This window comes from Herpailurus yagouaroundi, unplaced genomic scaffold (genome assembly GCF_014898765.1).
Source record: "Herpailurus yagouaroundi ecotype Mexico unplaced genomic scaffold, PumYag 67681, whole genome shotgun sequence".
In the NCBI taxonomy this organism is placed as follows: Eukaryota; Metazoa; Chordata; class Mammalia; order Carnivora; family Felidae; genus Herpailurus; species Herpailurus yagouaroundi.
Genome location: NW_024420481.1, coordinates 3,828,140 through 3,849,949, shown reverse-complemented (window position 1 = coordinate 3,849,949; position 21,810 = coordinate 3,828,140). Strand labels below are relative to the sequence as shown.

At 42.1% G+C, this 21,810-nt stretch overlaps 2 protein-coding genes across 2 annotated transcripts in view; both read left to right on the top strand.

Annotated features, from left to right (window-relative positions):
* The window catches only part of SLC25A14 (solute carrier family 25 member 14), a 58,971-nt gene extending 49,770 nt beyond the window's left edge, over nt 1-9,201 (top strand). The window contains exon 9 of the mRNA XM_040468187.1: nt 9,109-9,201. Within this exon, the coding sequence (XP_040324121.1) occupies nt 9,109-9,186 (78 nt within the window). The 3' untranslated portion in view covers nt 9,187-9,201. The remainder of the gene's footprint in view (nt 1-9,108) is intronic.
* A 35-nt stretch (nt 9,202-9,236) lies between these two features.
* On the top strand, nt 9,237-20,298 carry RBMX2 (RNA binding motif protein X-linked 2). The gene is made up of 6 exons (XM_040468185.1): nt 9,237-9,341; nt 9,529-9,644; nt 10,942-10,993; nt 16,889-17,018; nt 18,638-18,815; nt 19,282-20,298. Exons 1-6 carry the CDS (start codon nt 9,277-9,279, stop codon nt 19,782-19,784), a joined length of 1,044 nt encoding a protein of 347 aa, XP_040324119.1. The 5' UTR covers nt 9,237-9,276; the 3' UTR covers nt 19,785-20,298.
* The last annotated feature ends 1,512 nt before the right edge of the window (nt 20,299-21,810 follow it).

Genomic DNA, 21,810 nt, shown 5'->3' with positions numbered 1-21,810 from the left:
TATAAGCAGCAGGTGTTGGAAATTCTCAGGCCAGAAGCTTGTGTGGAACAGCCACCAAGAATTTGTCCTCTTATCAACCATAGAGACCACCCCCCCCCCGTTTTGTTTTGCCAGTTTGTGACTCTGTGCCTTTGCACATCTTATTACCTCGACCTTAATGCTGACACTTTTATGCTTTGGGTTTTTTCACAGGTGCTTGAGCTCAAATTAAATAGAAGACCCTTCCCCCTTGTTGGGTCACTAAAGCCCAGTAATTGTGGACAATGAGAATTTTTTTTTTTTTTTTTTTTTTTTTTTTTTTTTTTTTTTTTTTTTTTACTGTGAGCCCAAGGAAATATATGACTCTGGACTCATGTATACCTCTCCACTTATCTTCCCACTCCTGCTTTCCATTATTGCTAGTGCCTCTCCATTTTAGCACTTTTCTTATCTTTCATATGCACTATTATAGCCTTCTAACTGCTTGTCCTGTCTTTCTCCCCTGTCAACATCCCCTCCCAGCATGTTGATGGAGTGCCTGATCTGTGATCGTTACTATGCTCAGAACTTTTTGGACATTCAAGTAACACCTTATGAGATAGGTGTTATTTTTCTCCCCACCTTAAAAGTGAAGATGCTGAGGCTTGGAGAGGCAAAAGGGCCTGTCCAAGGTTACCCAGCTAGGAAGCAGTGGCAGAGCAGGGATTGGCATCCAAGTCTTATCACTCCTTGTCCAATAGCTTTTTTCTACTCCATGTTGCAGAAGCCTGGGTGTGGTAGGCTGAGTAATAGCTCCCAAAGATGTCCACTTTTGAATCCCTGGAACCTGTGAATATCTTGCCTTATGTGGCAAAAGGGACTTTGTTGATGGGATTAAGCAAAAATCCTGAGATGGGGTGATTATCCTGGATATTATGGGTGGGCCCAATGATATAATCCCAAGGGTCCTTGTTTGAGGGAGGCAGGAGATCAGCAAGCAGTATTAAGGGGTGTGATGATGGAAGCACAAGGTTGGAGTGATGCAAGGAAGGGGTCATGAGCCAAAAATTGCAAGAGGCCTCTAGAAGCTAGAAAAGGCAAGGAGACAGATTCTCCCCTAGAGCCTCCAGAAGGAACCAGGCGTGCTGACACTTTGATGTGAAACTGATCTCAGACTTGCGATGTCGAGAACTGTAAGATACTACATTGGTGGTGTTTTAAGCGCTAGGTTTGTGGGAATTTGTTGCAGCAACAGTAGGAAACTAATACATTGAACTAAAGGGTTAATATGAGGAGGCAATTAAAACACTGGGTCCTGTTTATATTGCTGCTTGGCAGTGCCTGCTGCCCAAGAGACATTTGGTTGTAATACTACAAAGGTTTCTACTTACCCAGGAAAGAGCAGCTTGCTCTGCGATGCCAAATGCCAATGGCCATGAAGCCCAGCAGAGGGCAGACACTCTTCAGGGAGAAAGCAATCCTTGGAAAGGCTTTGCTCCTGTTTTCCATATAAATAGGAAGGGTCTTTAAAAGGAAGAAAGATCCTTCTAGGCACATGCAGGTTGCTCTGATTGTGTTGCATCTTAGTTATGCCTTCATGCAGGCCAGAGGAGCGCGGTGAGTACAAAGACGTTTTCATTTGCCACCCAGGGCTCAGAAATTTCTTGCTCCTTTTATGTATTCATATTGTTGGGACCAGTGCATGGAAATCCTTCCCTGCCCTGAAGATTAGGAATTGGGTAATAAGGCACAAATACTTTTGCTTAATTCCCATGGCTTGTGCAATGGGGGTGGGGTGAGGGGAGAAAATATACATTCAATTCACATTTCTTTTTTCATTGAAAGTCTTTCTTATCACACACACTTGACAATGCATGATCTCATTTAATCCTCACAATATGCCTGTGAGGTGATATTATCAGAAGTTAATTCAGGCTAATTAAATTGCCCAGAGTTCCACAGCCAGCAGACGGTAGAACTCGGATTTGAACCCAGGTCTGCCAAGTCTCAGAGTCTGCATTCACATAACGATGCCACCTGGTCTCTCCAAAACTATAATGTTGTTACAGAAAAAAGTTGCTGACCAGAGGCAGTGAAAGCTGTGTGGCATCATCCTATGGCTTTGAAAACTCATGCCCAGCCTCATGATGGATGCCAGCGTCCACCGTGCACAAGAATGCAGCCCTCCTACATGCAATGGCACTGGGCCTTGAGCCAAGGCAGACCTGCCCTGTGTTTCGTCTCTGAGGGCTTTGCTTGCTTCTCAGTTTGTCTTTCTGATCACCCATCTATTCTAGTCCTTACGATAATGTGTCTCAGTTGTCTGGCTTCTCTGCCCCATGGCCACCTACTCCTTTCCCTAATATGCAGATTGTCTCCTACTCTCTGGATCAGTGTTTCACCAGGCTCTCCTGCTAACTGGCTTCTTCCCCTTTGTCTCAATATGTCATTTTATGATAAGGATTGGCAACAGAACACTCCAGAAATAATGAGAATGACTGATAGGAGGGTAAAGGCTGATAATGCAAGGAGTATTTTGGAGACTAGAGGGTAGGGCACTTAGTCATTGGCTTGGAGATTGACCTGCTTAAGTGCAAATGTGATGGCCTTTTAGGAACTCCTGCTCTAGGCAGGCTCCTGACATCCCTCAAAAATTCTTTTCCATTCAGCCCCAGTTCAATTGGCCCACCTCTACTCATCACACCTGGTCTGATGATCCCATTCAGTTCGATTCTGCATGCATGCTCCTTAGACCTATATACCGAAGGGGACTTAACATCATGAATTTAGAGTAAATGTGATTCATGATCACAGGTGGGCTCTGCTTGGATCAGAGCTATCTAATGCCCTAGCAATTTCTTCTTCATTCTCTCCCTTCATGCCCTGAAACTGGATTCTGCTTTTAAAGTCAGCTCATCAGAAACCTTAGCCTCTTCTAGGGGCACCTGGTGGCTCAGTCAGTTGAGCGTCTGACTTTGGTGCAGGTCATGGTTTCACAGTTCGTGAGGTCGAGCCCCACATCAGGCTCTGTGCTGACAGCTCAGAGCCTGGAGCCTGCTTCAGAATCTGTGTCTCCCTCTGTCTCTGCCCCTCCCCTGTTTGTGCTCGGTCTCTTTCTCTCTCAAAAATAAATAAACATTAAAAATTAAAAAAAAAAAAGAAACCTTAGCCACTTCTAAAATTTGTGCTGCTCGAGGTTTGGAAATCTGCTTTGGCTTGGGCACTGGAGAAAAGCTGAACAACAATGAGCAGGTGATAAAACAACATCTGTCATGTACCTTCTAGAAGGCATACTCACCCCTGAAAGTGATTTGTCCTCTTCTTCCTCCAGAGTTTGGGATTCTCTATGTAGCTCCTCAAGAGTCAGACTGCTGAGAGCGAGCAGTTGTGCCGAGCCTGGGGGGAGCCAGTGGAGGGTGCGGTTGTGCTTCCAATGTATCAATATCTGATGCACATAACTCATGCCAGTTCTCCTGCAACAGCTTCTCAGCTTTGTAAACTGCTCTGAATTATCTGTGGATGACAGTATTCATAGATAATCCTTAGACGCTCTAGTGCAGAGTCCTTAGCTGTTGTTTTCTGAACCATGGAACTATTTTGGAACCTGTTGGAAGCTATGGACCATCTCTTTAAAAATGCACATGTTCATGTTACATACACATCATACAAGCAAATGCAGGGTCCTTATAGACTCCCTGGAGCCCACGTATGGATTCAGGTTAATATCCTTGGAAGAGATGGTAAGAGCTCCTGTTAACACAACACATCATTTCTTATTCTCTATTCCTCCAGGCAACCTATAATTAAGGAACAGACCCCTTAAATAAATATATTTAACAGCTTTCTTTAACTCATGGAAGTGTGCCTGTATCCACGCTCTCAGGCTTCTGTTTTGCTTCCATCAGGCAGCATTGCCCCTAAGTCTCCAGTGTTGGAGCAGGTAAATACAGGATGGCATGCCGTTGGATTTTTGGGTCCTCTCAAGTCAACTTTCTTGATAGTGACATTGCTTTGGACCAATTGAAATAAATGGGCAAAACACTGAAAGCTTAAAGGTCCTTCTGCCAAGAGAACTTTCCTGTGGTGTTTGACAACATTGGTCACCTTTCACTATCTTCTGGAATCCTGCTGCTTCACCTTCAGCCATCCTTCTCCTCCTTGGTCTCCTTTGTTGGCTCCTTGGATACTTTAGATTCAACAGTTTGCCGTATGAATTCATCAGTTTTCTCCCAAACCAGCCTTCCTCCCTGCCTTTCTTACTGTAGAGACTAGTCATTACTCATCTAGTCTCTCACCAGAAACCTAAGTGCCATCCTGAGATGTTTCCTCACCGCCCATGTCTACTTTAGTCAACATGTGCCACTGAAATCTGTTGACTTTTGTTTTTTCCATCACAGCCAACTGGTCCCCCAGAATCAAGACTTGCATGCCTTTAATCCATCTTCCATACTTGTTCCAAGGTGATCTGAAATAAAATTGACCATTTTATCCCCAGAGTCAAGGGACAATACTTGCATTGTATTTTTTCCCGACATATATATTTCTCTCTAGACTTAACATGTTACCTTTTGTATTCTCAGCACCTAATACAGTGTTTGCATATGGCAGGTCCTCAACTAGTGGCTGGCTTGTTCTTTGGTTGAATGACTGACTGATTAAGCCATATGATCATTTCTCATTGCCTGCAGGCTGGAATCTGACCTTCTTGGCTGCATCTGCAAGGCCTTTCATAAAATGGCCTGAAACCTTCCATCTTCATGGGATGCCCTGCCCCATCCCATCTCCTGGTCACACCGTACACTTTTCACACTTTGACGTATTTGTCTCCTGTGATTCTTCTGCTTGAAATGCTCTCTCTGCATGGCATCCATCCCGTCTTCCATCTTCATGGTGACTGCCTTCAAGGTGCAGCTCAACTGTCCTCTGCCTCACCATAGCTTTCCCTGACAATCTCTTTTCCAATCCCAGCTCCCTTTGACCCCTGGTAGTCAGAATTAATTGATTCCTCAACTTGTTCCAGTGACATTTCATTCATACCTTCATTTTGACCCTCATCCCTTTGTATTATATTTATTCATAAATGTAAATATCTGGCAACATTTTGAGCTATTCAGGAGCAGGGACTGGGTCTTATGGTCTTGTTTACTGTAGTATCCCCAGCATCTAGCCCAGCATCCCAGCACTCATAAACATAGAATATGCCTTTACGTTGGTGTCATGTGTGTCTTTACTTTTTAAAAGTATTTTCTCTGGGGTGTCTGGGTGGCTCAGTTGGTTAAGTGTCTGAGTTCAGCTCAGGTCATGATCTCACGGTTTGTGAGTTTGAGCCCCACATCAGGCTCTGGGCAGACAGCTCAGGCCCTGGAACCTGCTTCGGATTCTGAGTCTCTCTGCCCCTTCTCAACTTGCACTCTGTGTGTGTCTTGTACTCTGTGTCTCTCTCTCTCAAAAATAAGTAAACATTAAAAAAATAATAATAAAAGATTTTTTTGTTAAAAAAATATCAGCATGGGACACCCTCTCCCTTGCTATCTCCCTGGGGCAAACCACCATCATCTCCTGCCTGAATTATTGCAAAGCTTCCTAGTCTCCTTGACTCTATCCTAGGTACTCTCCTCAACCCCACAGTTTGCAGCCAAGGTGATCCTGCTAAAATGTAAGCCAGACTAAAATCCTTTGTTGGCTTCTCACCTCACACTGAGTAAAATCTAAAGTTGCTACCCAACATGTCCCTGCCTGATCTGTTCCCCTCACCCCCACTTATCCTATGCATGTTGGCTAAGGGTGCAGACCTTGGAGCCATACTACCTGGATCTAAATCCTGGCTCTACCAGTGGCCAGCTGTGTGACATAGGGCAAGTGACTTAACCTCTCTGTGCCCCAGTTTCATCATCTGCAAAATGGGGATAATAGTATCTACCACATAGGATTGTTGTGAGAAGTAAATGAGTTAATGTATGTAAGGTACCTAGAACAGTACCTGGTACGTGGTGGGTACTAAATCAGATTTTGTTAAATAAACAAAAATATGTTATTCTCTTCCTTGCCTGCTCCTCTCCAGCTACTCTGGCCTCCTTATTGTTTCTCAAACACATTCCTGTCTCAGGACCTTGGCACTTAATGTTCACTCTCCCTGAATACTCTTCCCCCAGATGTTTCATGACTTGCTCCTCATCTTCTTGCAGGTCTCTGCCTCCGTGTCATTTTATCAGGGAGGCCTTCTTTGACACATCACCCTTTTAAAATAGCAACACTTCATAACTCTCTGTCCCCTTACCCTTCATAGCACTTCTCAACATTGGATGTATGTTTATATGTTTATTTGCCTTCTTCCCCAACAAGAATGTAAACTCCATGAAGACAAGAACTCTCCTTGCCTTGTTTACTGTTATAACCCTCGCACCTAGAACAGTGTCTAGCATATAGTAGTTGCTCAATAAATATTTGTTGAATAAATGAACAAAAGACAAAAGTGAGAAAATAAAGGTCACGATCTCTCTGCCAAGATAACATGGCAATAAAAAAATGTAAGTGATCTCTGGATAAAGGGAAGAAAATTCTAACAGTATAGAAAGAAACATAGGGAAAATAAAATCCTCTCTCCTATCCTCATCTGTTTCCCTAAAGGTAACCATATCTCTGTGTGTTTGCAACTTTATTAACCAGCAGTTGTATTGGTTGCTTGCTATATGTGCAGAAAAGTGTTCGAGGTTTGAGGTGCTGAGGGCTTAGAAAGGAAGAGCCTGTATTTTCCAGGATCTGACAGCCTCCCTGGGGAGATAACATAAAAGAGTTCTGATATGCTGCAGAGTTCAGAAGTGGGAACCATCACTGTGGACTAGTGAGGTCAGGAAAGGTTTCCTACTTGAGAGATGCCCTGATGGGAGTTGAGAGCTCAGGTGGGTTTCAGAGAGAGAGAGAGAGAGGAGTGGCCCAGGGGTATAGGGGTCTCCCAGCAGGGCGTCTAGGCTGGATAATGAAAGGAACCCCTGAGGGAATGGATAGAAGTGAAAGCTGGCTGAAATTGAGGCTTTGTGTTGGGGAGCAGTGGGAGAAAAGACTGGAGAATAGGGGCTGAGGCACTTATACAAGCACTGAAAGAACTAGGAGCCATGCGATAATGAAACAGAACCGTGACTGGATGAGATGCAATTTATAGACACTGCAGTAGCGCAGTTATTGGACTTGGTGATTGGATAGATATCTTTGGGTGAAGAATAGGGAAGACTGAAATATAAAACCCCTGTTTTTGTACCTGGGCAACCAGGCAAATGTTGATAACATTTCTTGAAATTAGGAAGTTAGGAGGGAAAGCTGTTTTGGGATGTGGTGTGGTGGGAAGTGAAGAGATGAATTTGGCTGGACATATTGTTCAGCCTTGGCTTGAATGTAAGGACTGCCTATGGGTTACTCAGTATTGCCCATAGAGCCTAGACGTGAGCTTTCCATACAGTGGGTGCTAAATGGATGTTACTGGTGGAGATCACTAACAGCCACCTTGAATAGCAAACCCTGGTTCTCTTCTCAGACCCTCAGATCAGAGGGTCCTCTGGATCCTCATTCCCTTTCCACCCAGACTTGTGGAAATCTCTAGACATCGTCTCACCTACCAATTCCTACCAATTGGAAGCACATCGATGGGGATGTCCCAGGCAAACTGGGATGTTTTTCAGTTCTCCCAGGTTCAGAATATCTCTGCTGAACCCACTAGCTTGATAGTAGCAGTCTTCTCATGTCCTCCTCCAACTGAATTGTCCTTCCCTTTGGTTGGTCTTTATCTCCTCTTTTGCTTCAGCTTCCTTTTGAACCCTGATGTCCAAGACCCAGGTGTAGCCCCATTTCTTTCATTTCACAGTTGCTTGAAGAATCCAGCCAGATAATGCTACAGGCTGGTTTATCACTTTGCAGTGGCTACTTCAACCCTACAGCTAAGCAACTTAAGATTCCCAGGAGCAGATAAAACCTGTATGCAATCTGTCACTGTTTAGTTTCCACTGCCAAGATAATTCTACAAAGTTAATGAATAGCTGGGTTGGAGTGGGGGAGGGACACAAACAGAATGAATGAAGAGAAACTGTCATTGGTGGGTAGTCTCCCTTCTGCTTTTTGTCAGGACATTGGGTACATGGTGAGTCATTGAAGTTATAGTTGTCGTCATCATCGTCATCATCATCATTATCATCAAAGTACTTTTCTGAAGTGCCTAACTTCTGGGGCTCTGAGTTAGGCCTATGCAGAGAACTACACAGCTCTGGAACTTCACTTCTAAACCATGCATGTTCTCATAGCCATTGACGTAGACACGTGCAAGATGGATTCAGAACTTCAATATGGCTTAAATCACACATTGTCTGCCACCATCTCTTCTATGGGTTCCTAGTTATTCTGGAGTGAAATCTACCAGGCAAATATATCTTGTCTCCTCAACGATATTATTAGCTCCTGAGGGAAGAGAACCTAAACTTAACATTCCTGTCTACAGATTTGCTGTACAGGACAAACATAGATGCTCGGTAAGGACGGATTAAATCAACCGGACCTGATAAGTAGAGGCAGAGTAACTCCTTTGAAACAACTAGTTAACTCCTTTGAATCTCAGTTTCTCCCTCTATAAAATGAAGAGGGTAATTTTATCTATAGGCTTTATGGAGTAGTTGTGAGAATGGAGGGCCAATACATGTAAATTGCTTAGCACACAAACTAGCATCTGCTAACTTATTAGCTTTTTAACTATTTCTGCCTCCTGCTCAAGTAGCAGCGAGACTGGAAAAGGGTGAGGATAGCAGCTTTCACACAAATCTGGGTATTCAATTCAGCTTATAGAGACACGCTGGTCAATTGCCTATGCATTTGGATTTGAGGAAGAAAAAAAGGTTTATCCTTTCGCGTATCTTCTTCACTTTTCTGTTGTAATTCCTGGACAGAGATGCTTTGATGGGTGTATGTGTGTCTGAGCTAAGATTAGCTGGGAGTAGAAGCCCGAGTAGGGATTTGCACTGAGAGCAAAGGCTGAGACTAAAGTTGCCATAACAGGCACCTTTTCCAGTCTTTATTCAGCATTTATAGGTAGCCCAATCAGTGTGAGGCGTCGTCCAGGAGCTGAGAGTCCGGCAATAAACCCGGCTCACATTCACGCCCCATTTCACATAGGGAGGAAGCGACGGACTAGACAAAAATTCTCCGGTACCGCGAAACCTACGGAGCAAGGTAAGTCCTTTTCCACGCTAGTGCGCAAGCGCTACGCCCTGGCGCTGTCCAGCCTTCAGGCGCGGGGCGAGCACCGCGGAATCCAATGGGCGCGAGGCGTCAGGGCTGCGCATGCGCGTTGCAGGCTCGCCCGGAAGTCAATGTCTAGCTGCTGAGCGTGGACCCGCGGAGATGAAGTAAGGCCTCAGCTTATCTTTGGGGAAGTAGGGACCGGCCGCGGGAGGTGGCCCACCATGGCTGGGGTGGTAGAGCGTCTGCCGGGCCGAGGGTCGGGAGAGGCGCGGAGACTGAAAAATTGCCCCCCTAGTTTTGCTCTCCCTTACATCTGGCCAGGCCGCACTTAACGTCCGCCTGTCTCTGCAGCCCTTTAACTAAAGTGAAGCTGATCAACGAGCTGAATGAGCGTGAGGTCCAGCTTGGGGTGGCAGATAAGGTGTCCTGGCACTCCGAGTACAAGGACAGCGCCTGGATCTTCCTGGGTGAGGTCCACATCTTTCTCCCGCACTACTCGTCATTCTGTCCTGGCCTGCTTTTTAATATTTCAGCATTCCCGCCTTTCATTCTTCCCAGCATTCATCACACTTATTTCCTTCTGCAGTCTGTCCCTTAAATCCTTTTTTCATATCTCTCTCTCCCCCATTTCTAGTTGCTCCCCCTGCCAAATCAGTGCCCACGATAGTTACCCTTTGCCATTCACTGTGGTAAGAGTCTTGCCACTTGGTTTGTCAGAGACAGTTGTTACCATACCGTGTCCCCTCTCCCATTACACAGCTGAGGAAACTGAGGTGCAGAGAAGTTAATGGACTTAAGGTCACATAGCTAGTATGTGGAGCAACCAGAACTGTGGGATTCTGGAACTCATGGTCTTAGCCACAATCCTGTATTACTGCTAGCCCCTCTTTCCCCTTACCTCAGAATTAATTCTCCTCATCTAATTAGCTCCTGCCTTCTCTCCATGGCCATATGATCATCTCTGCGTTCACTTTGTGTCACATCCAGTAATGTGACAGTTTGTTCAAAGGGGTTATTGCACCAGATACTGTGCTAAGCATTTTATATCCATTGTTTTCTTTAATTCTCACAACAGTTCTGTGGGGTAAGTACTAATATTCCCATTTTACAGATGAGGAAGGAATGATTTGCAGAGGAATTTCTTTCCTATGGAATGCTCAACAGTTGTCTTTATAATCCTTGGTCTATGTGAGGTGGGGTTAAAATTTTCTAACTTAAACTGATTTTGGAACTTAGTTGTGAATTTGCGGGTAAAAGAACAGGTGAGTTCAAGATATGTTTGTGGAAGTAGAGTTTTATGTTGGAAACTATCTGCTTTGTCCATAAGCTTTTGGGTGTGAGGAGTATTTGGTTAGTGCTGACACACAACCTTTCAGTCAAAGTTAATCACTCCTTTTCCTGCCCTACTGCTGCACCTTATATATGCTTCTATCATATCATCAGACTGTGAGTTCTTTTTTCTTTTTTTGAAGGTTTATTTATTTTTGAGAGAGAGAGAGAGAGGGAGACAGAGGATCCAAAGCAGGCTCTGTGCTGACAGCAGAGCCTGATGCAGGGTTTGAACTCACTAACCATGAGATCATGACCTGAGCCACAGTCGGATGCCTAACCGACTGAGCCACCCAGGGGCCCCAGACTGAATTCTTTGAGGGCAGGCCCTGTGGCTTACTCTTCTTTGCACCCCCAGTGCCAGGCCTAGTGCATGGTATGTAATATACACTTGGTAAATGTTTGTGGAATTGAAATGTGTTTTTTGTCTTCTAGGAGGACTTCCTTATGAACTGACTGAAGGGGACATCATTTGTGTGTTCTCACAGTAAGTCTTTTTCATTTCCTGACTTCTGGGTCATCAGAGTGTGCTACCATAAAGCATTTTGTGGCATCATAAAATCCATTTATTTTAATTCTAGGCTGATTGGTCTCCCTGCATGGGGAAGGCTAGAGCATCTGCTCTAGTCTAGATCAGCCCCAGGACATGGTTATAGAAGTCTCCCAATATGCAAAATCCAAGAAGTTGGATAATTTAGGAAGCCATCTTAGGGATTATGGTCTATTTTTACTGCTCTTTCACTGAGGCTTGTCCAGCCTCGGCCTACACGCAAACAGAGTGGAACTCACAAGAAGCTACTATGTGGAGCTCCTTGGACTCCTACAAACTAAGGGTAACCCATGGTCCCAGGGCCCTTCTGGCACACACCTGTGTGGTGTTGTAGGATTAGGGCAAAGCACAGAGGAGTGGGGAAAAAAAAGCAAAAGGTTTAGGTAGCAGTTTGTTTTCTTTGTTTCTAGATGAGCGTGAAACCTCATGCTCAGTTTGAGCAGAGCCAATCTCTTTATCCAGAAGCTGAGAATTACAGGCTGGTGAGGAACAAGAATGAGTAGGTGAACCTTATACTCTTCATTCTGCTATGAGATGAAAGCAGCAGTACTGGGGTGGGAGAGCGATTTGGCAGCTCGCACTGGTAGTGACAGCTGGGAGGAGAGGGACTGGGCACAACCCAGAGTGACACAGAGTGGTTAGACAGTCTGTAGGGCCAGAGGGGCCCTGAGGGCAGAGGACTGTTGCAGGGAAGCTGCATGAATAGGCAGAAGACAGTGGCAAAAGGGTTTGGGCAAGCAAACACAGCCAGCACACCATGGCAGAGACATTGCCATGGCAGTAGATGATTGGACCATCCCATAGGAAGGAGACCCTGGATGAGTGGTTGGGCAGCATTTGGGACAGAGGGCCATGGGAAGGAAATTGGGCAGTACACATGAGAAGAAGGCCGTGGTAGAGGGCCTTGGCATCCCACACTGGCAGAGTGCCCTGAGAGGGACAGAGGCTGCTTCCTCCAAATTCTGGGCAGCTGGAAGTTCGCAGCAGGTGCAGCTTCCACCCCTTAGGATACCTCTGCCTGGTCCAGCCCTCCATTTAGGGGCTGTTCTTGTCTTATCTGCATTGAGTGATGATCAGCTAGTGTTTGTTTATTCTAATTCTCAATTCTGGCTACACACATTGCTCTCCATGAAGATTGCTGTTGCCATTGATAACAGTGGTTTTCAAAAAATGTTTTGTTTTCTGATTATCAAGGTAATGTATAATCATTATAATGCATAATCATTTGGCAAAAAGGAAAAGCATAAAGAAGGAAATAGAATGTACTTTAAGGAAAAACAACATTTTGGTGTATTTATTTTTTATTTAATGTTGGGCATTATTTCTAATATTTGCCATTATAAATTGTATTGCAGCATACATGGTAGTATATACATCTCTGTATGGATTCATACCTTCCGTAGTGAAATTACTGGATCAATATGTTAGCGTTTTTAAGATGTTTTATAAATATGATCAAATTGCTCTTTGAAAGGTTGTACCGATTTCTACTCTCACTAGAATGCCCATTTTTGTGAATGCTAATCAACCGTGGTAATTTTAAAAAATATTTGTTGTATGGCTTCTCATTATTATTTTATTTTGCCTTTATTTAATCATCAGTGAGGTTGATGTAATCTTTTCATAGATTTACATGCCATTATTATTTTTTAAGTGTCTATTCATATCCCTTGCTTGTTTTTTGCTGTTGGTGTGTTCCTCATTTTCTTAGTGATTTTACAAAAGCTCTTAATTGATGTTAACTCTTTGTTATAACATTTTGTCATGTACTGTGTTACTGTGGGCTTATTGTACTTAATTTGATGTGTTCTACTACATTGCCATCATCATTATATCTTGATGCACAAATTGTACCAGTTTGGTCTATAGGAGTCCGTTTAAATGAGTTCTTATATTTTTTCTTTTACTTTTTATGTTGAAATAATCTCAGACTTAAATTATGAAAGTTATAAAGTAGTATAAGGAATACCTGTTTCCCTTTTTCTTAAATGTTAACATTTTACCACATTTGCCTTGTCATTATTTCTCCCTATGTATACCTATTATTTTTTTTCTGAATAATTTGAGCGTCAGTTACAGACATGGTGCCCATTTATCCCTAAATTCTTCAGTGTGTATTTTCCCCCAAACAAGGGCATTCTCTTATTTAACCTCGGTATGGTGATCAATTCAAGAAGTTAACACTGATACAATAGTATTGTATTAAGCCTAATCCATAGGCTTTATTCAGCTTTGCCAGTTGTCCTGCTAAGATTCTTTACAGAATAGGAAAAGCAATTACTTTCTGGTCCTTTATCTGTGGTATAAATTGTAAATATTTTCTCCTAATTTGTCATTTGTCTTTTGACTTTGTGATTTTTTTTTTTTTTTGCTATTCAGAATTAAAAAATTTTTTTATTCATTCGTGTATTTAAATTATCATGTGGTAAAATTGACTTTTTAGGGGGTGTACAGTCCTGTGAGCTTTAATGCGTGTATAGATTTGTGTAGTTACCCCACAATTAGGATAAAGAACAATTCCATCACCCCAAAAACTCCTTTGTGCTGTCCCTTTATAGTCTCATGCTCTAGTGTTTTATATGATCAAATTTATCAGTCTTTTTTTTATTGATTCTGGATTTTGAGTCATAATTAGACAGTATTTCTCTCCACTCCACCCATCTGTATTCTCTTCTAGTACTTGTATAGTTTCAGTTTTATGCATTGAAGTCTGATCCATTTAGGGTTATTCTGATAGTGTGAGATACAGATTCACTTTCATGTTTTTTTTCAATGGTTGTTCAGTTCCCACATTTATAAAAAAGTCCATATTTTCCCAAGCAAATTAAGATGTTACCTTTACCATGTTACTTTACCATATATACTTGAGTCTCTTTATTGGCTTTCTTTTTTTTTTAATGTTTTTATAAAGTTTATTTATTTTGAGAGAGAGAGAGGGAGGGAGAGAGGGAGCTGGAGAGGGAGAGAGAGAGAGAGAATGCATGCATAAGTAGGGGAGGGGCAGAGAAGGAGAGAGAGAACCCCAAGCAGGCTCCCCACTGAGCAGGGCTTGATCTCCTGACTGACCTGAGCTGAAATCAAGAGTCAGATGCTTAACTGACTGAGGGACCGAGGCATCCCTCTTTATTGGCTTTCTGTTCTCTTTTGTTGGTCTGTCTCTTCACGTGCCAGTACCACACTAATCAATCATAGAAGTTTTCAGTGTGTTTAAAATCTAGGGGAGTTGCTCCCTCTCCTTGTTCTTTTTTGAAGTTTTTCCATCTATTCTTATATGTTCATTTTCCCATGAGAACATTAGAATCAACTTCTTCAGCTAAATAAAACACAACTTATACTACATTAAATTTAAGTATTAACTTGGGGAAGATGTTGCTGTCTTTATGATGTTGAGTCATCCTATCCAAAAACAAGGGATGTCTTCATATTTGTTCAAATCTGTGTGGTGTTTCAGTTTTTAAAAGTTTTCTTTATATAGACTTTGTGCATTGCTTGTTAAGTTTATTTTTAAGTATTTTATCTTTTTGTTACTATTAAAAATGGGGTTTATCTTTAATTATGTCTTCTAACTGTTTGTATGTAAGAGAGTGATTTATTTTTTTAACTTTGTATCCTATTACTGAATTGTTACACTGTTTTTTTCATTGTTTCTCTTGGGTTTTCTATACAGACTATCCTATATAATCTTCAGAGATAGTGTTACTACTTCTGTTTCATTTTTTACATGTTTTCTCCTGTGTAATTGCATTGTCCAATACCTACAATATTAAATAGTGTTAAATAGTTCCTGGCCTCAGTTGAATTGGCCCAGGTACAGGTTTCCCCTGCTAGCCGAAGGTAGTGTTCTGTAAAAGCTTTTTCTAAGCTGAAATGGCATAAGGTGGAAAAGCAATTACCATTTCATAAAAGCAAAAATCCTCTTCAGATTTCTTAGTGAAAACAGGTACTAACATAGGTCTTTTGTAAAAGCAAAGTGGCATAAAGTAAACATTGGACGAGTAGCCTGTATTTTCTATTTGGTAAGATGCTACATACCTGGCTGGGATGTATGTATATGATCATGTTACTAAGTATCAATCAATAGCTATTTTTAAAATAAGTTTATTTATTTATTTTGAGAGAGAGAGAGAGAGAGAGAGAGAACACAAGCTGGGGAGGGGCAGAGAGGTGGGGCAGAGGATCCGAAGTGGGCTCTGTGCTGACAGCAGAGAGCCTGATGCAGGGCTCAAACTCATGAACTGTGAAATCATGACCTGAGCTGAAGTCGGACCCTTAACTGACTGAGCCACCCAGGCGCCCAATTCCTATTTTATTTTTACGACTTTACTTTTTAACTTAGGAATCTTTAACTTAGCTGGAATTTAACTTTGTACAAGGAATAATGTAGAATTTTCTAGTTTCTATTTAATTAATTTCTGCTTTTATCTGTATTAATTCCCATCTGCTTTCCTTATGTTTGTTTTCTTTTATATTCATTCTGTCTTTTTGATGTAAAACTCTTTAAGGTTACAGATTTTCCTGAGTATGGTTTTTGCCCTATCCTGTAAGTTTTGGTATATATACTTCTCATTTTTTTTTAAATTTTTTTTTCAACGTTTTTATTTATTTTTGGGACAGAGAGAGACAGAGCATGAACGGGGGAGGGGCAGAGAGAGAGGGAGACACAGAATCGGAAACAGGCTCCAGGCTCCGAGCCATCAGCCCAGAGCCTGACGCGGGGCTCGAACTCACGGACCAAGAGATCGTGACCTGGCTGAAGTCGGACGCTTAACCGACTGCGCCACCCAGGCGCCCCTCATTTTTTTTTTTTTTTTTGAAGTACTCTGCCATTGATGTTTTTCTTCATTTTATTTCACTTTTTCTTTGATCCAGTTGTTAGCTAAGAGAGTAGGTTTCAAGTTTTAGTTAATAGGGTTAACATTTAGTTAACATTAGTTAACATTTATTCATTTTTGAGAGACAGAGAGAGACAGAGCAGAGTGGGGGAGGGGCCGAGAGAGAGGGAGACACAGAACTGGAAGCAGGCTCCAGGCTCTGAGCTGTCAGCACAGGGCCCAACACGGGGCTTGAACTCATGTACTGCGAGATCATGACCCGAGCCAAAGTCGGATGCTTAACTGACTGAGCCACCCAGGCGCCCCTAGGGTATTTTTTTATTTAAAATATTATTTTTGGCTGTATAACATTGTGATTGGAGGACATGGTCTGTTCTGTTTTTGGAGGTTATTGAGGTTTTTGGAGGTTATAGTCAATTTTAGACTCTTTAGAAGAAATTGTCCTCATTTTGTGAGATTTAAATGTATCTATATATCCACTAGTTTGACATTAATATTTAACATTATAATTGTTATATTATTAATTATGTTTCTTTGTATTACATAATTATATATTGATATTTCTCTGACCTTAATTTTGTCAACATTATATGTTATAAACTTAAAGTGGTATGTTAAAATCTCTCATAACTTTTGTTATTAGTTTTTCTTTGTATTTCTCATACTTTTCTTAATTAAAATTTTTGATTTGTTAATTTATACATAAAGTTTCATGATATATCTTTGTAATATATTAGGATCTTTTTCAGTGTAAAAGAGCTCTTTTAGTCCCATTTAAATATTTTTTTGGCCTTGAATTCATCTTCAGTCTTAATATTACCACCCATTTTTTAATTGAGTGTTCATGCTATATCATCTAATTTTTATTTTTAACTTTTGTGTCATCTTGTTCTAGATATGTCTCCTGTACAGACTATATTATTTGAATTTTGTTTTGTCATTCAGTTGAAAGTTTTGCATTTTAAATCAATAGTGTCTTACTCTTTTATAAAATAAATAGATATGGGGAGATTGTTAACATTAATCTGGTGCGGGACAAGAAGACTGGGAAATCCAAAGGATTCTGTTTCCTCTGCTATGAAGACCAGAGGAGCACAGTTCTTGCTGTTGACAATTTTAATGGGATCAAGGTGAGTGTGTTCACTAAGCAGGATTTGGCTGGACTTTTCCTGTATGTAGGGGTTTGGCTTAATTTCCCACCTGATCGCCACAGGTTCAAGGACAGTACTGGTCAGCTGGGTGTGTGAGAGGGTTGCAGAGGTGTGGGGACATACTGACCAGGAAATGATCCCAGGAAATGATTTCTTTGGCTTATGACCCTACTAACAATTGTTCCTTTTCCTCATGTTCATCTTCCCAGGAGCATGGGTACCATGCACCATGCCCCAAACCAAGCCTCTTGTTTCTCACCTTTCCATCCTCACACCCCACTCTCACCTCTGACATATTGGGCAGCAAAGAGACTCTCAAATATTGCTCTTTCATGCTATCCTCTGTCAGGGGATTTGGGGCTGTGTCATGGCTTCATGCTCTGAGACATGGCTTTGTATGTCTGTCATATGTCTCCAGTCACTTAGCATTACTGGGCCCTGGAAATTCTCTAGTTAAAGTCTGATGACAAATTCTACAAAAATCACTCCTTCTGAAGTTTTTTCTCCTCTGTTTCCTCTCAGTTCACCCTGGGGCTGAGAGAAAGTGATGGGACAAGTCAGGTTTATCTATGCTCCACCCAATTCCTATGCTTATTTAGCAGTTGGATGAACATTGTCATAGGTTGGGGGGGGGTGACTTTTGACTTGGAGAGTTTGTCACTGATTGCACCAGTATGGAGCAGCTGGAGACTATAGGACAGGATGGAATAAGGTTCTAGGCTTGATTTATAAGGGTCAGCAGTCAAATGGCATCACCATGAAAGGGAGGTTTTCAAAAATGTTTTTGAAAAGGGGAATAGGATAGATGACAGAAGCTACTCAGACTTAAAGGTAAGAATAAAAATCTGCTCTTGTGTGGGAACAATAACAGCCAGACTTTTCAAATTTTGGATTGTTTTGCCTATAGAATAAGTCTGTATCTGCCCAAATGTTTTTAAGTGAGGGGTTAATTTTTTGTTGTTCACCCAGAGAGTTGTGATTGACAACAAAAGTATCAGTGTGAGCCAGTTGTTCCACTATGGTGAGGGTAGAGCAAGGTATGAGGGCTGAAGAAAAAAGATTCCTTCCCCCTTCCCAACTGTTGGTCTGCCTTGGCCTCATCCTACTTGCTGTATCAAGAAAACAGCTGTAGCATTGCACTTGATTTCAGGAATTCTTTCTAGCTGCCAGACCATGGTATGTTTTACTGTAAATTAATGTTACAGACTGAGGGTAATTTTGCATGTGAATTCTCACAGTTTCCCCTGCTGCTTGTGCTTTGGACAGTACCAGCCAGGCTTTTTTCACTTAATGCAAGTGTAGAACATGAAGGTTATTGTGTGGTACACTGGAGTAAAGTGACAAGGCTGTCTAGTATGACTGCCTCAGGAACTCCAGCTGCCCCTGGCCCTATCTGGATGCCCCAAGGGCTGAGCAAGTTATAATCTGGGTGTATGTGCTGTTACACACCAGTTGGACAGGTCTGCTTTAGTGATTTCCCCAGAAATAGAATTAGCAGGAAGGTAAGGGGTGTGGTTCAAACCATGGCTTTCTGCAGCTGGGTTCAAATAGTTTGATAGGAGGGCCATCTTTGCTGAAGCATTGCCTGTCTGTCTTAGATCAAAGGAAGAACTATCCGAGTGGATCATGTGTCTAACTATCGGGCTCCTAAGGACTCAGAAGAAATGGATGATATGACCAAAGAACTCCAGGAGAAGGGCTGTGGGGCTTTTACCCCCTCAGAGAGTTCATCTGAGGGTTCTGAAGATGACAAACCCACAAAAAAACACAAAAAAGGTAAAGCGTTAAGTTCCGAGAGAAGATTCTGGGTAGTCTAAGTGTTTATTCTTCCTAGTGTTCACTGAGAGTTGATAATCAGTTCTTAAGTGTGAAGGGGAAAGGTGTTTGGGAAACCTTGCTTTAATTGGGAAAGGAGAGGTATCAGTGGAAGACAAATATTATGGGCTGAGTTCTGTCTCCTAAAATTCATACATTAAAGTCCTAATCCTCTAGTACCTCAGAATGTGAGTGTATTTGTAGTTAGGGTTTTTAGAAAGGTAATTAAGGGTGAGAACTGCCTTATACAGCATCTTGACATATCAAGGCTGACAGACATCCAACTTGGCTTCTCAGAGACACTTTCTGGAAGTATAGATTATGACTGCTTCACACACAGTGCTGCCCATGGTGCCTTCCTTTTGCTTATACCCTCCCTCTCCTCCATCTTCCTTTCCTTATTGGTTGCGCCCCTTTTTTCCTCCAGACAAAAAGGAAAAAAAGAGAAGAAAGAAAGACAAAGAGAAGACTGACCGGGAGGTACAGGCAGAGCAGCCAGCCTCCTCTTCATCACCCAGAAGCAAGGCGATAAAGGAAAAGGATGACCCTGGCTCTAAAAAGCACAGCAGCAAGAACTCAGAGAGGGGTCAGAAGTCAGAGTCCAGAGAGGTGCGGAGGCACTATCCCAGCTCTCCTGAGGTCAGGACCATCTGCCGCAGTGGAGCAGAAGACAGAGAGAGGGAGCCGAAGAAGGAGAAGGCTAAGCATGAACATAGGTCCTCAACCAGGAGGGAAGAAAGAGAAGAAAAGAACAGGGATAGAGATAGATGTCGAAGCTCAGACACACATTCCGGCCGGCACAATGGACGTTCTGAGGGACATAGTCAGAGAAGTAGAAGTAGGAGCCGAGATAAATCCCACAGGCATAAAAGGGCCCGACACTCCCGGGACCGGGAGTCCTCTAACCCCAGTGACCGCAGGCATCACTGAAACTGCAGCCCGTGACTGCCTGGTAGAATTGCAAATGAACTAGGCCTTTAAAATGCAATCATATTCAGTTATGCTTTTACTATTACTATAAGTAAAATCTCTGAGGCTGAATTCTTTTAATCCCTTGAGTATTAGAGTCATAGCTGTAGTTTTAACAGCCAAATATCCTGGATTTTTAAGTGAAATCCATTGTTCCTGGGAATATGCTCGGTACCTACTGGAGGAGGTATCCTAAATTTGGTTTCATAAACATGGCCCTTGAATTTATGACCCCAATTTATGACAAAATTGCCAGGAAAGGGGAAATATCAGGCAATTCTAGAATTCTGGTATTTGTGCTAGATGTTTAGGTGACCTTTCCAGTTGGCAGGTATAGCCATAGAATAGAGAAGTGTGGTTTAACTAGGTTCGGACAGCTTGATGTGAATGTGATATTGATTCCTAACACTAGCCCGCTCCCTCTGCACCCCACCCTCCTTTAAAAAAATTTTTTATAAACATCTTTTTTTTCGCATTTTGTTTTTTTGGTTGATATGTCTCCACATTTTTTCCTTGCTATTTATTTATGTATATATGTATTTATTTATATTGAGGTGAAATTCACATAACATGAAATTAACAATTTTAAAGAGATAATTCAGTGGCATTTGGTACAATCACGATGTTATAAAACCACCACCACTGTCTAGTCCTGAAACATTTTCATCACTCCAAAATGAAACCCTGTCCCCATTAAACAGTTACTCTCCATTCCCTCCTCCTTGTCCCTGTCAACTATCAGTCTGCTTTCCATTTCTGTGGAATACCTATTCTGGACATTTCATGTAAGTGGAATTGTACAATATGTGGCCTTTTGTGTCTAGTGTCTTTCACTTAGTATGTTTTTGAGGTTCATCTGTGTTGTAGCATGGATCAGTACTTTGTTCCTTTTAATGGCTGAATAATATCCCATTGTAGGATATACCACATTTTGTTTATCTATTCATCAGTGGATGGACATTTGGGTTTCTACCTCTTGGCTAGCCACTCCTTTTCCATGTTTCAGACATACCAGGCCACTTGTGGGCCTAGTTTCCTTTTTAATTAGCTGTTCTTGCTGAGATGGGAATACTGTCAGTTCCATCGCATATCCATCTGGTCTCCTTGGCAGTTTTTTCTCATCTTGAGAATCTTGCCCTTTTACTTTATCAATCAGTCCCTTATGACTTTGGTAGGAATTAGTTCCCAGGACCTTAATATCCCTGCTGAATTATTAAAATTGAACTTCTGATCCTGTAAAACAGAGGAATACATTTTTAAATATAATTTATTGTCAAATTGGTTTCCATACGACACCTAGTACTCATCCCAACAAATGCCCTCCTCAATGCGCATCACCCACTTTCCCCTCTCTCCCCACCGCATCAACCCTCAGCTTGTCCTTGGTATTTAAAGAGTCTCTTATGGTTTTCCTCCCTCCCTCTCTGTAACTTTTTTTTCCCCTTCCCCTCCCCCATGGTCTTCTGGTAAGTTTCTCAAGTTCCCCATATGAGTGAAAATATATGATATCTGTCTTTCTCTGACTGATTTCACTTAGCATAATACCCTCCAGTTCCACCCACGTTGCTACAAATGGCCAGATTTCATTCTTTCTCATTGCCAAGTAGTAGAGGAATACATTTTTAATAGTGGGCACATTTAGTTTACCTGGTATGTTATTTTGGGTCCAAGATTAGATGCACAAGAGAGTTTTTTTAGGGGAAAATGCCCATGAAAGAAAATGGGGAAGGAGGCAAGAGGAGTCTGGAAAAGCAGTCAGACTCTGATAGAGGTCTAATCTCTGGAAAAGCGGGGAGGGAAGAAGGAAGTTTGAGTAGGAAAAGTCTTATACTACTGTGGTGTTCTGAGAATGTTTCAGCAAGACCAGTGGTGAGTTCTTGAGCCATTCTGTCAGAGGAGTTCCTATTAGATCAGCTTTGGTAAGCAGGAGTCCTTGCTGTTGGACCTCCGTTGGCCCTTGTGGCCACTCTGCTTATGTGTCCATTGT